Source organism: Lygodium microphyllum, chromosome 5 (genome assembly GCF_053477565.2).
Source record: "Lygodium microphyllum isolate KBCC chromosome 5, Lygodium_microphyllum_v1.1.10, whole genome shotgun sequence".
NCBI classification, from domain to species: domain Eukaryota; kingdom Viridiplantae; phylum Streptophyta; class Polypodiopsida; order Schizaeales; family Lygodiaceae; genus Lygodium; species Lygodium microphyllum.
This window is the reverse complement of record NC_141139.1, coordinates 25,171,800-25,184,666: the sequence shown is the minus strand read 5'-3', so window position 1 is coordinate 25,184,666 and position 12,867 is coordinate 25,171,800. Positions and strand designations below refer to the sequence as shown.

The 12,867-nt window shown below is 42.8% G+C and overlaps 1 protein-coding gene across 4 annotated transcripts in view; it reads right to left on the bottom strand.

Annotated features, from left to right (window-relative positions):
* The window catches only part of RMI1 (recQ-mediated instability protein (DUF1767)), a 107,615-nt gene that overhangs the window by 48,744 nt on the left and 46,004 nt on the right, over positions 1-12,867 (bottom strand). For 3 of the 4 annotated variants that reach the window (XM_087677590.1, XM_087677591.1, XM_087677587.1), the window contains exon 3: positions 9,146-9,291. In XM_087677590.1, the coding sequence (XP_087533716.1) occupies positions 9,146-9,291 (146 nt within the window). The remainder of the gene's footprint in view (positions 1-9,145; positions 9,292-12,867) is intronic. The other variant, XM_087677589.1, reaches the window with a different exon arrangement.

The following is a 12,867-nucleotide window of genomic DNA, read 5'->3' as shown; positions in this document are numbered from 1 at the left end:
CCTTCTCTCTCCTACACCAAGGCTCTAAGTAGCAATATTTACATCAGATCATCAGGTCAGCTTAAGAAAAAACAGACACAAATGAAAGGCTACCAAGGCTCTAACACACAAATATCACACAGAAAGGACAGCTAGTGTGGAGCGAACAATATCCAGCCAGGGAGCAACAATGTTAGGAAGAACTAGATCAGCTGAAACCATAGAGATCTACCATAACACTAAACCACGAACACATGCCACATGACCATGGACGCCCAAGGCCAAATAAAAAATAAACGCATTCTGAGTATGCCAAATATGCCACAAAGCTGTCCATCTAAGGAAATGGAAGAGCCAAGAATAATCTGAATGCAAAGTAGACATAGAAGTCATCCTTCCCATAATCCATGAACGAGCTAATATCCGCTGCTGAGTCGCCCAGAACCACACACGGGAAACAAAACTCTAAATTTGTTGAGCAACAAGGCAAGAGACAAAGAGATGAAACAATGTCTTGTCATATGTAGTGCAAAATACACAACGACCACCAAAGATCTTGGGAGCACGCAACACGTGCCCAATTGGAAGACCCCCAATAAGCAACCTCCACATGAACACTCTACCCTGATAAGGAACCTTTGACTTCCAGAGTTGGATGAATCTTTCCTACCACTTCTTTTTGCTGTTCCGAATATGCCATAGTTTATTAGCCTTTCTAGCGACCCGTCTCTTGGCCTCAACCATTTGATGATATATCTGATTAGCTGACCTTTTCTCGAAATCATCAGGAAGCACGAACATCCAATCTCGCCAGGGAGACAATGGCTATAAAACACGCAAAGGAGAGAACCTCATAAGCATCTCTCTCTCTCTCTCTCTCTCTCTCTCTCTCTCTCTCTCTCTCTCTCTCTCTCTCTCTCTCTCTCTCTCTCTCTCTCTCTCTCTCTCTCTCTCTCTCCGTACCACACGAGATCATCAGTGCAGAGCTGGGGGCACCGCCCCTCGTGGCTAAGGCCCTCTTCCAGACCGTGACCTTCTTGCACCGAATATGGAACCTGCCTCAGCACCGGTACCCCAGACTCGCCCTGGAGTCATCCAAATAGCTAGCAACACAAGGGGACACTGAGTGCTGGTATGCCCGAACAGCGACTTGGCTACGGCTCCATGGCCTGCACATGGACCACCTCCCCCCACTACAATACAGCCTAGACTGCCCACACCTGGAGCTAAGCCGAGAGGAGGTGAATCGCATCATCAGAATGAATATCATCCAGACAGACACAGCCAGGACATGGGTGACCCCCACGTCAGAACTAGGAACCAAGAAGGCTTTCTACCGAGAGCACTTCCTGCACATCTCCCCGGACGGCTTCATCACCCGCCCAAACTACATGGACACACACCTGTCTCACGAGGTCAGAAGTGCCATCGGACAGATCCGCACGTCCTCACACCAACTACGGGTCGAAACGGGCAGATACGGGGCCAACCCCCTCCCACCAGTAGACCGAATCTGTCAGCTCTGCCATCTCGAGCCAGAGACAGAGGAACACTATATCTCTAGATGCCTAGTGTACTATGAAATCCGGGGACGCTTCCACTACCTATTCAGCGAAGGATTCGAACCACTCTCCAAGGTGATGGAATTCAAAGACCAGAGATGCCTGGGGCTCTTTCTACTAGAAATACGACGCCACAAAGACCACCTCCTACGAACCACGGAGCAAAGACAAGGAGCCACCAACCAACGCACACTCAATGAATTCTACCAAATACCAGCTACCCTTCCCACCACCGAGCCCCCACCAGCCCAACCGGCCTCCCAACCCCGAGGGACCACCTTAGAAATAGCCACAACGAGAGGCAAAGCCCGGCGCCCACGCCCCGCCGGCCCCCGTCCCCGCAGAAGACACATGTCGAAGATACAAGGGATACTACGCCGCCATCGGAGGGCCCTGCCCTGTCGCTTTAGTCTCTCCATGTTAGACCGACCCATGCGGAACATCCTAGGATGAACACTCCAGGAGCAGTTCCACACCGCACTGGGAGTACCTCTAGATTGTACCTAGTCTAGATATCATTTTGTACCTAGTCAATTTAGTTCAACATAGCATAAATGTTAGCTTCACTAGGACTTTTGAAATCTCCCAGACATTTTGTATGCAACATTTTGGTCTCATAGGCCAACTTGGCCTGTTATAGACGTTAATATAACTCTCTCTCTCTCTCTCTCTCTCTCTCTCTCTCTCTCTCTCTCTCTCTCTCTGATAATTGAACTCAAAGAGGTCATGGAGATCATCTTTCCCATAATCCATGAACGAGCTGATATCCGGTGCTGAGTCAAGGAGAACCATACACGGGAAACAAAACTCCAAATCTGTCTCGCAACAGGGCAAGAGACAAAAAGATGAAGCACTGTCTCATCACATGTAGTACAAAATACACATCGACCAGCAGAGATCTTACAAGCACGTAGCACATTCCCAGTAGGAAGAGCCCCAATAAGTAGCCTCCATATAAAAACTTTCCCTTGATACGGAATCTTACATTTCCAAAGCTGCATGAATCTATCCTACCACTTCTTTTTGCTATCCCGAAGATGCCATACTTTATTAGCCTTATCCGTGACCCATCTTTTGGCCTCCACCATCTGATGATATATTTGGTTAGCTGACCTTTTCTCGAAATCATCAATAATGACAAACTTCCAGTCACGCCAGGGAAACAATAGTTGTACCGCAGACAAAGGATAGTACCTCAAAAGTCTATCTTGGATGACTGACCACATATCATGATATCCTCTAGGCACCCCAAAGTGTTGACGAATACGCCGAAAAGAATAAAGACGGGCCTGCCCAAGAATGACACCATCCAAGACTGTCTGCAACCCCAAACGAGCCATCCGATTGAACTTGTCTCACTGCAAATCTTTATTAGGCCAATCCAACAACCTAGAGGTAGCCAGTACTTCTCCTAAAAGGGAATTTTCCTCACGAAAATCAGGAGGGCGCCAAGCTACAAAACGTAGTGTCGCCTGCTAAGAAGTGATCATATAGGAAAGGAAAAAATAGTGGGAGACCTTAGCATACCTTGTAGAGTTAAGCACATGCCACCAAGAAGCACGAATAACCGTTCTACCATGAGAAATGCCAGTCCTCTCTATTAAAAAAATTGCTATATCTATCTAGGGATGATTCTCAACACAGAGTGCTTGCAAAAGAGCAAACCTCAAAGCAGCCATATGAAAATTAACATCCAAAAGAGCTGCTCCCCCCATCCTTTTAGGAGTAGTCACATGCTACCATGAAATCCACACCTGGCCCAGACGATTTCCTTTCTTTTTCCATAACATCAATCAGCAGATAGGCTGAACCAAATCCAGTAGAGACTTCTTGGTCCAAGGAAGCAACGGCAAGAAAAAGGAATTCATGTTGATCATAATGCCCTTGAGCAACTTTAAGTCTCACATGGAAAGGCCAGCCTTGAGACTTCCAGCACATAAACCTATCATGAATACAGGATGTCATCCAATCCAACAAGGCACGAGGAGCTACCTCCACACCAATAGGATAACCCAAATGTTTGGTTATATTTCCCTTAGGGATCACAATACCATTCCAGCCCACACACGCACACACACACACATACTCTCTTTTTTTTTCGTAAAAGGACACACATACTCTCTCTCTCTCTCTCTCTCTCTCTCTCTCTCTCTCTCTCTCTCCATGATGATAACTAAATTAGATAGTGAATATTTACATCAGACCATCAAGTCAACATTCTCTCTGTATCTCTTACTTTCTATTACATCAGACCATCAAGTCAGCATACTCTGTCTCTCTCACTCTCTGTGTAACAAATATTTACATGAGGCCTGCAGGCTCTCAAAACAACCTATTACATGAATAGTACTAACAGATCACATAGAAGGAATCTCTCTCTCTCTCTCTCTCTCTCTCTCTCTCTCTCTCTCTCTCTCTCTCTCTCTCTCTCTCTCTCTCTCTCTCTCTCTCTCTCTCTCTCTCTCTCTCTCTCTCTCTCTCTCTCTCTCGTGTCTTGACTCTTAAGTCTGAGTGGCTATTAGTGTTGCAAATTTCTTAGACTGAGTCTGAATTTCTGAAATGTTCAGAAATTTTTGCCATTAGCAGCCATTAAACTCTCAAATTCTCTAGAAACACTCCTTTCCCCTTTGGTATTTCTGAGTGGGTATGGAGAGATCCATTAGCATAGATGCCTCAGAATGTCCCCTTCTTTGGCTAAACCACTAGCAAGATCAGAGTAGTGCCAACTGCAGTTGAGCATTGGACTATACAAGATATATTACAGCCTTTTCTTGTAGATTTGTGGAGAAGATTGGAGGACAGCTTTAGACCAAGAAAGATTCTACTCTTTCTTTGGTTACTAGCACACACGAGTTTAGCACTTGGTACAAGGCATGGCTATGGTAGAGACCCTATTCTTTGTGCTAGATGTGCGGAACATGAGGAGAGTCAAAGGCATTGCATATGGGATTGACCAAGGGCTTGGAAGCTCTGAAGGAGAGCCCTTGGGATGGTGTTTCATGGCACTACAGATTCTATGATTGCTACGTAGGGGTCAGTTATATGGGTCACTGACAAAGGCCCAGCTTGTGGGCATAAGGATATATATGGGTGCCAAGCTTATCTCACATTGAGGTAGCTTGTGAGCAAGGCTTTCATGCCAAATTTTTCACAGATAGTATGGACTCAAGGACATTGTCATGAATGCTCATAGCAAGCTCATAACTAGCATTATTATTGGGCACATATGGACAACCAGATGTAGCCAAGCTATTGATTTTTTGGACATATCTACTGCAGAGACTCTCTCCATGAATTGGATAGAGATTGTAGATACTCTTCGTGCTAGATGGGAGAGAATATAAGGCAGTTCGGAGACTTAAGGAAGAGGAGAGACGCTTTTCTCAGGACATGGGATTCTGGAATCTTTTTCCTCTTCCACACCCGCATGATCTAGCATTATAAACATCCTGACTTGCTATTCACTCGAGCTTTGAATAGACTTTTCCTCCCTATACATTTTTGATATGGAAGTCCCTTATAGGGTTGCTTTGTACTTGGTTTTTTGCCTTAGGACATTTCGTTCCAAGGTGTCTTCATAGAATTTTTTCTTTTCTCGAGAAAAAAAAAGCTTTGAATTTTCTACTTTTATAGTTGAAATTGACATTTCAACTAGCTGAATTAGTTGTAATGTCTTCATTTGACAAAGCTTCATCCCCATTCTTCTGCTTCACGCTAACACAAATGGGAAGAAAGAAAAAAATGGAATGAGAATTTATAATAACTTTGAAGCAATGTGAAAGGGGGCAATTTACATTCAAGTGTAAGTGGTGTTAGCATACTTGGGATTCTAGTTTTCATTAAACTTGTTAGCTTGCTTACTCAATTCAGTATGAAATACTATCAATCATACTTTCATACCCATCTACATATGATGTATGATTGACATATTAAAAAACTATAATCGGCATGTCTCTTGATTCCTACCCCTCTAAAAAGATGAGAGAATAATATTACACTAGGGAGAAGAGGCGTAAATCTCTCACGATCCTCCACTATTATAGCCTACTGCCCATTCTTGTGTTGCTATGTATTTCTTTTTTTTTGCCTTTGTGCCCTTTGTATCACTGCCTCACTAGCCCCATGAGCCCTCTTCCTCACCTTATGCAACCTCCTTGGCCCCTACCGTTGGCACCTCTTTTTATCCCTACCTTTCTGAAGGGATAAGAGAAGACTCTTATGCTAGGAAGAAGGGGCATAAATCTCCCACTGTTCTCCACTCGTACTACCTATTCCTTTGTTGTTGTTAAGTTATCTTCCTTGCGTCTATGGCCTTTGTATTTGTGTCTCACTAGCCCTTTGAGGACCTCTTCCTCACCCTTTTATACTTCTATGGCTTCCTCTATTTGTCTTTTGCTAGCCAAATGTGTCTCTACATGCAAGAGGTAGTCCCATGATCCAGAGAATCAAAGTGAAACCAGCTTGTAGAAATAATCTAAAGGGTAGTGAATGTAAACTAACTTGCACACATGAAATAAATAAGTAAATAAACAAAAGACTTACTAAATAGGAAAGCTTGAATACTCTTACTCAATAGATGACACAAAATATGCCCCAAAGGTTGCCACCTGTTATGATGATTTTTTATCATTTTTGGCACCTTACACAAATCACAAGTAACTTCTTGCCACAATTTAGCACTCTCTAAACGATAGTGATTTCCATGTGCCTTGCTCTTGAATCAACCTAAACGTGTCTCTAGCATAATGGCTAATTGGCTTTGACCAACCTTGACCCCACGATTAATCTTTCTATTCACACTTCAATGAGTGTAAATTGTGTAATACATATGAAGAAACGTTGTCCTTAGTCCAATTGACTTGCAAAAGTGACACTTTAGATGCAAACTTTGGTCCCACATTGCTGAAGTGTATGTATAAATGTCATTTCCAAACTGACATGATCTATACGAAGTCTCAACATTGTTCATGCATCAATCCTAGTGCTTTGTCCTAACCTTTGCACACCCAATTTATTGTCAAATAGAGTAAATTCAGACATCTAGTTCACACCTACATTGTTACACAACAAATCAACATTCAATTTATGCAATTCACAATGAATCTGTCCAAAGATGCTTTCAATCATGAAACAACCTAGAAGAGAGAAGGAATCCATACTCTATTTACAACACCCAATCCATAGTGCTATGTTGTCTATACAGCAACCACCTTGTAAGGCTTTTTTTTGAGAGTCTGAACAAGACTAGGGATGGAATGGAGACGCATCGACCAGCTATAGGAAGCAAAGCATTGGTTTTGTGCCTCTTGGCAAGACATGTGGACGGTTTTAGCACCTAGAATTCTTATGATTTTGTAAGAGAGAGTTCTAAGGTTTCCTCCCATCACTGGCATTGTTTTTCTTGGACATGTGGAGATCTATTAGAGGAGTTCTAGGTTTTGTCTTGATGCTAAGACCATGATTGATACAGCGGTTCAAGACATGATATCTCAGCAAAAAATGCAAGTGTATCATCACAAAGTTGTACATGATAGAGGAGAGCTAAAAATCATGCCTATGTAGTTGGTTTTGAGGATAGTAAGCTTGAGGACCTAGTTTCAACCCACTCTTATTGACTAGGATAGACTATGTTGGTGCCCCATAAGGACCAGCATATAATGTGTCTTGGATTGAGAGGATGATGATGTGGTGTGGCAACCAGTGGATCCAGCTATTGTTGATGTGATAGGATGGTGATGTGGCAGTATACTTTAAATTAGCATAAAAAGCTTGGATGGGGATAAGGTGGTGAGAAAGCATATATATACTTTGCTTTTCAAGAAAGAAAGAAAGAAAGAAAGACGATGATGCTGGTGACAGCAATGACGATTAGCAATGATGAGAAGAGAAAAAGCAATGATGACATGTGCAGGGCAGCAGCTTTGGTGAACATCAACTTGGGTGATCAAAGAAAAAGCAGAAGACCTAGATAGCTGGCAGTACCTTTCTAAAGGCTATCATGGCCTTAATAATGGATGTATCTCATGGGGAGCTTTCTGCTAGCAGGCACTCAGCTAGGGCCGCCACCTTCTATATGAGCCTGGGATGCAGGACACGATATTCATTATCGAGGTAGGGTCGTGCACAGTGGTCGGTTTGGAGGCTCTACCCATCCCCTAGGTACTGGAGCCCACAGCAGACCGCTCTGAGGTATGGGAGATCATAGGGAGTCTTACTGGTTGGCATATCTAAAAGGCACGGTGAAAGACGATCTAAAAGGCACGGTGAAAGACGCGGTGTCAGGAGGCTTTCGGCGGAGAGAGACTTTTAGTACATGCGACCTTAGCAAAGCTCTGGACCTCCATCATCCACTCCCTCCACGACGGATGGGATTAGATGCAAGGCGAATCTAGGGCTCGTCAAGAGCTCCGATATCATTTCATGTGCACTTGGGGTGGCCAGGACCTGTTTTTCATGATGCAGGCAGGCAACCCCAGATGGCGATATATTCCCCCTCCATGACTTCTTGCCCCCGTCCCCCCCAGACCACTTTGAGAGGCTTGTATACATGATGTACTTGTGACTTTCATCAGCTCCAGCCAGTCTATTGAGCATGAGCACTCCGTTGTAATCAGTTTTTCTGAGTAATATAATCAGCCACATTTTAGTTGCCAAAAAAAAAAAGTATATCTTTTATCCTTCAACCTACATCTGCTTTCTCCAAAAGTCTGCTTTAACTTCAAGCTACCTTCTCCCTTTTTGCTAAAATTTGGTGATATCTTTTCTCTGTGATTACAGCTTTAACTTTAAGCTACCTTCTCCCTTTTGGCTAAAATTTCGTGATATCTTCTCTGTGATTACTAGATTCACATAAAAAGGCGTTATTCAGAAATTGAGCTCTTTCTGAAATTCCAGCAACTCTTTAGTTCATTCAGCAGCCTATTTCTGATCTTTTCTTTTTCCTTTTGTAGCAACCTAAGGAAAACCAAACGCATTTGTGATTACAGCTTTAACTTTAAGCTACCTTCTCCCTTTTGGCTAAAATTTTGTGATATCTTCTCTGTGATTACTAGATTCACATAAAAAGGCGTTATTCAGAAATTGAGCTCTTTCTGAAATTCCAGCAACTCTTTAGTTCATTCAGCAGCCTATTTCTGATCTTTCTTTTTCCTTTTGTAGCAACCTAAGGAAAACCAAACGCATATTGGTGGACATGCACTGTTTCATTGAACAAAACAGAATGAAGATATAAAACCTGAAGCCAATGAAATAACAAATAACTTTTGTGTCACTAGGGCTGATGATGTACATAGTACACAAAACACATTGCGATGTCCATCACAAACCAATGCCCAACTCTCCATCATTCAATTCAAAACAAAACATAGGTGAACTTTCTTGGCAAACACTCATCTAAGTCCACCCTGTGTATCCTCACTCAACAGCTGCATCCACCATGTAAACAGTTTTTTATCACATACACCTGCTAAATATTTGACTTTTAATATAAGATCACTACCTCTACCCCATCAAGCCTGTCCCTCTCTTCTATGTGAGTGTTATCCTTGAGAAATGACCTTTCCATAATAAGTAAATGTACAATTTTAAATGATTATTTAACTTACCTTCTACCCCGAGGTGGCTTATTTACATGTTGAACAACTCTTTCCTTAGCATCCTCGAGCCATTGCACATTTCCACCTAGCATAGTCACTACTTCAGGAACAAGCATCAGCAACCCTCTTCGAATATTAACCTGTCGGATTGCAATCTGATAGTTTTTGAAACAATGGGGCAAGCATAAGTTGAAAATATATTTGCGGACATGGCTAAAGCAATCCTTTAAAAATATTCTTCCTGCTACAACTTTCTGTACAGCGAAATGTAGATAACACTTGACCATGAGATAGTAGCAGTTGCATCATTCACTATTAAAATGGAATGAAACAAAGTGCAAGATATAAAATGAAGCACTATTCAAAGTGTGAACAATCCATTGAGATTCTAAATTTGGGCAGCCCATTTGACTTTAGGGTAAGGCCAAATCCATAACTGGGCAGTGTGTCTATCATTCTTCACTGAAGCTAGATTTAGAAACCTTACCTTGCCATTTGGTCTGCTCTCTTTGTTATCCTTAAGAAGTTTAAAACAATGAATTAAAACAGTTACAAAAGGTATTTTGGCCAACCAGGCACACTCAAAGATGGGTAGGAAACACACATGGAGCCAAAAGGCTACGAAAACACAATGCTACAAGAATAGAAGGGGATCAGGAAGGGGGCACAACAGGCATGGTGCAGATGATATCCATCTATGAAACAGCCACCTCTCCAAGGATCACACCAACCAAAACCATGGAAGCATTTTGTCATAATAGCAATCCTCAAACAAGGCCCACATGACCAGAAATACCTAATGCCAAATGAAAAATAAAAGCATTGTGTCTGCCAAATGTGTAAAAATACAAGAGTACAAGAGTCACAGCGGACTAAAGAGACAACAGAACAGCTGAGGAAACTGCCATATACCAGGAGACTAAGTCCTCCCAAGAGGGAACACTTGTGTGCTAAACAAGATCCAACTGCTAGTGGAGAAGTCCTTTCAATTTGGCGACATGATTGGAATGCAAAATAAAGGTATTCCAAGCGTGTATGTCTCTCTTTCTCTTTCTTTTCATAATGGACAACTATATTATTAATCCCATGAGAAATACATGAGTCAGGGCAGTGTAGCAGAAGAGACTGCTATATGCCAAGGGACTAATTCCTCCTCAGTGAGAAAACCAGTATGTTAAACAAGATCCAGTAGATAATAAAGCATATCTTTCTGCCTAGCAAAATGACTTTGAAACCCCAATAAGAATCAAATGCGAAAGCATTTTGGGTGACCCAATTGAGCCAACAGCCCCAAAATTGAAGAAAATAAAATAATATTTCCATATGTGACTATGCCTGAGTAGGATATTTTGCCTTGTTGAAGACCCAATCTGATGGATGGAGGGAAGGACCCACCACAACCCTCCAAATGCGAAAGAGCATGTACCAAATCTTCCTGGCCAATGGATAGGAGATGAATCTATGGCAGGAAGATTCCATACTTGTAGTACAAAAGAAGCAATTGAAATATGATGCCTCGGGAGGGTAGACGCGAGGGGCAAGCCACCTATCAACATTCTTGTTAAGCCACCCTTCCATAATAGTTGAATTTCACCATGCCTTGCTTCGTGTAAGCCCCAAACAACGTTGGCCTTCGCCACCAACCAATAACCATCTCTAATAAAGATATGATAGATCTGATTGACTAAAGCATGATCTAGATGCAATCGACCGGCAAGTCTCCAATCATGTCAGGGATGATTCGAATCAAGAGTAAGGAAGGGGTGGCGATAAAACTAGGCCCCGATGCGCCATTGGATTGAACTTGGAACAATCATCATGTTTCCCTTCCCATGAGAGCAAGTGAGACACAACCAATAATTTCATCTACAAATAATTAGTATCCAATCTATCCCTTGGTGGATGCCAATTCACCTTCTGAAGGACTATTTTCCATGAGCATACCAAATGGGCCAATAGAACGAAAGATGAAATCAGGAGCAAGGATCATTATTCAGCATGTGCCACCGCAAACCATGAATTATAGTATTACCATGCACAACTCCCTAGTCTTCCAAAAAAAAAAGCAAGCAACAGAGACCCAAGACTGATGACCCGCACGGATGGCTTGAAACAGTGATAGCAAGAGCAGCCATGTGAGCCCCAACTCCCAAGACAACCCCTCCACCCATGCTCTTTTGAGTACAGACATGACTCCAAATAATCCAAGAAATACCAGCATTCACCAAATCTTTTTTCCATAGCATGAATCAAATATGCCTCATAAGGTCGTGTAGGCTACTCTTAAGCCAAGGTAAAAGCCACAAATAATAAGCATGGGCATCACAATAGCGTGTGTTGAGCTGAAAATGCATCAGCTTTACTTAAACAGCCCCAAAACATACTTAATTAATGAATCACACTTGTTCTTTAAACACAAATGCATTCCTAGAGAGTGTCTATGCCCCATACGCACAACCCCACTTGGGAGGACCCAAACTTTCTATAAATAGGCACGATGCCCTCCATTCAATCTATCTCATTTTTGCAGATTGCAGCCATCAATCAACTCACACGTGGCAGCCCTTCCAGCCTTGCACTACCCTCACACCTTCTTCCAGCTCTCACCTGTAAAGAAATACCCTAACACAGGAACATAAACAGAAACCGTACGACAAAGCACAGACTGATAAAAGAACATAGTTAGGGTTAGGGTAACTCAGAGACAATGAACACAGTCAATGAATGAAGTGATATGACTACTAAATATACGATGCTCATGCAGCAAACACACTATGCAGTGAATGAATATTGTACCTCGAACTCCTGTATCTCAAGGATCAAGGCAAGGGTAATGAGCTGAAGAGTGTGTCGTACTCTGAACGGATCCCAAATCGCAACAAGGCAGCCTCCAAATGTCGAACACCAGCAAACCCAGCAATGAGAAGTTGGATCTGATGCAAACAGCAGTGAGGAGAGAGAAAGACTAAAAACGCAAGCACGACAGCCTACAAGAGAGGGAAAACTGCCAAACGCAGAGCTATGATGACGTGGCAGGCTGTACAGCAACAGTTCTGTACAAGAACAGAAGTCACCTAGCTGGAATCAACCCCAAACTACAAGAAGAGAGCTAGAAATCAAGTGCCAACTGATGGAGACAGCAATGGACAGCTTTGGCTGAGATGTCCTCCGTGAACGGGGTGTGAGCAGCAAGCTGAAACACTTGAAATCTGCAAAAACGAGATTGTGGTATGAATGGAGGGCAGCATACGTATTTATAGAAAGTTTGGGCCCTCCCAAGTGCATTTGTGCTTATGGGATACAAAAACTCCCTAGGATCGCGTTTCTTTTAAATAAACAAGGTTTCTTCATTAAGCATGTTTTGGGGCTGTTTAAGTAAAGCTAATGCATTTTTAGCTCAACATCCCCTCTCAGGCCCAACAACGGTGCCACAAGAATAGAGGCCAACCAAGCCCTTTCTTGGTTTATCTTTTACCCCAAGGTGTCCCACCCCAAACCAACCATAGCATCGGACAAAGGGTGCGCGTCAGCTGCCCAGTGGCCTACTAAGACTACAGAGGTGATGGTTATCTTACCAAGGGAGCCCAAGTGATCACCCCAAAGAGGACAAGGCATCAAAGAAAGGGTGCATATCGGCTGCCCAGTGGCCCACCAAGCCTTACAAAGGCAAATGGAATCAGCTATAGACTTTTTTTTTTTATATAGGGGCTTTTAGGTTTGATAGATTAAGC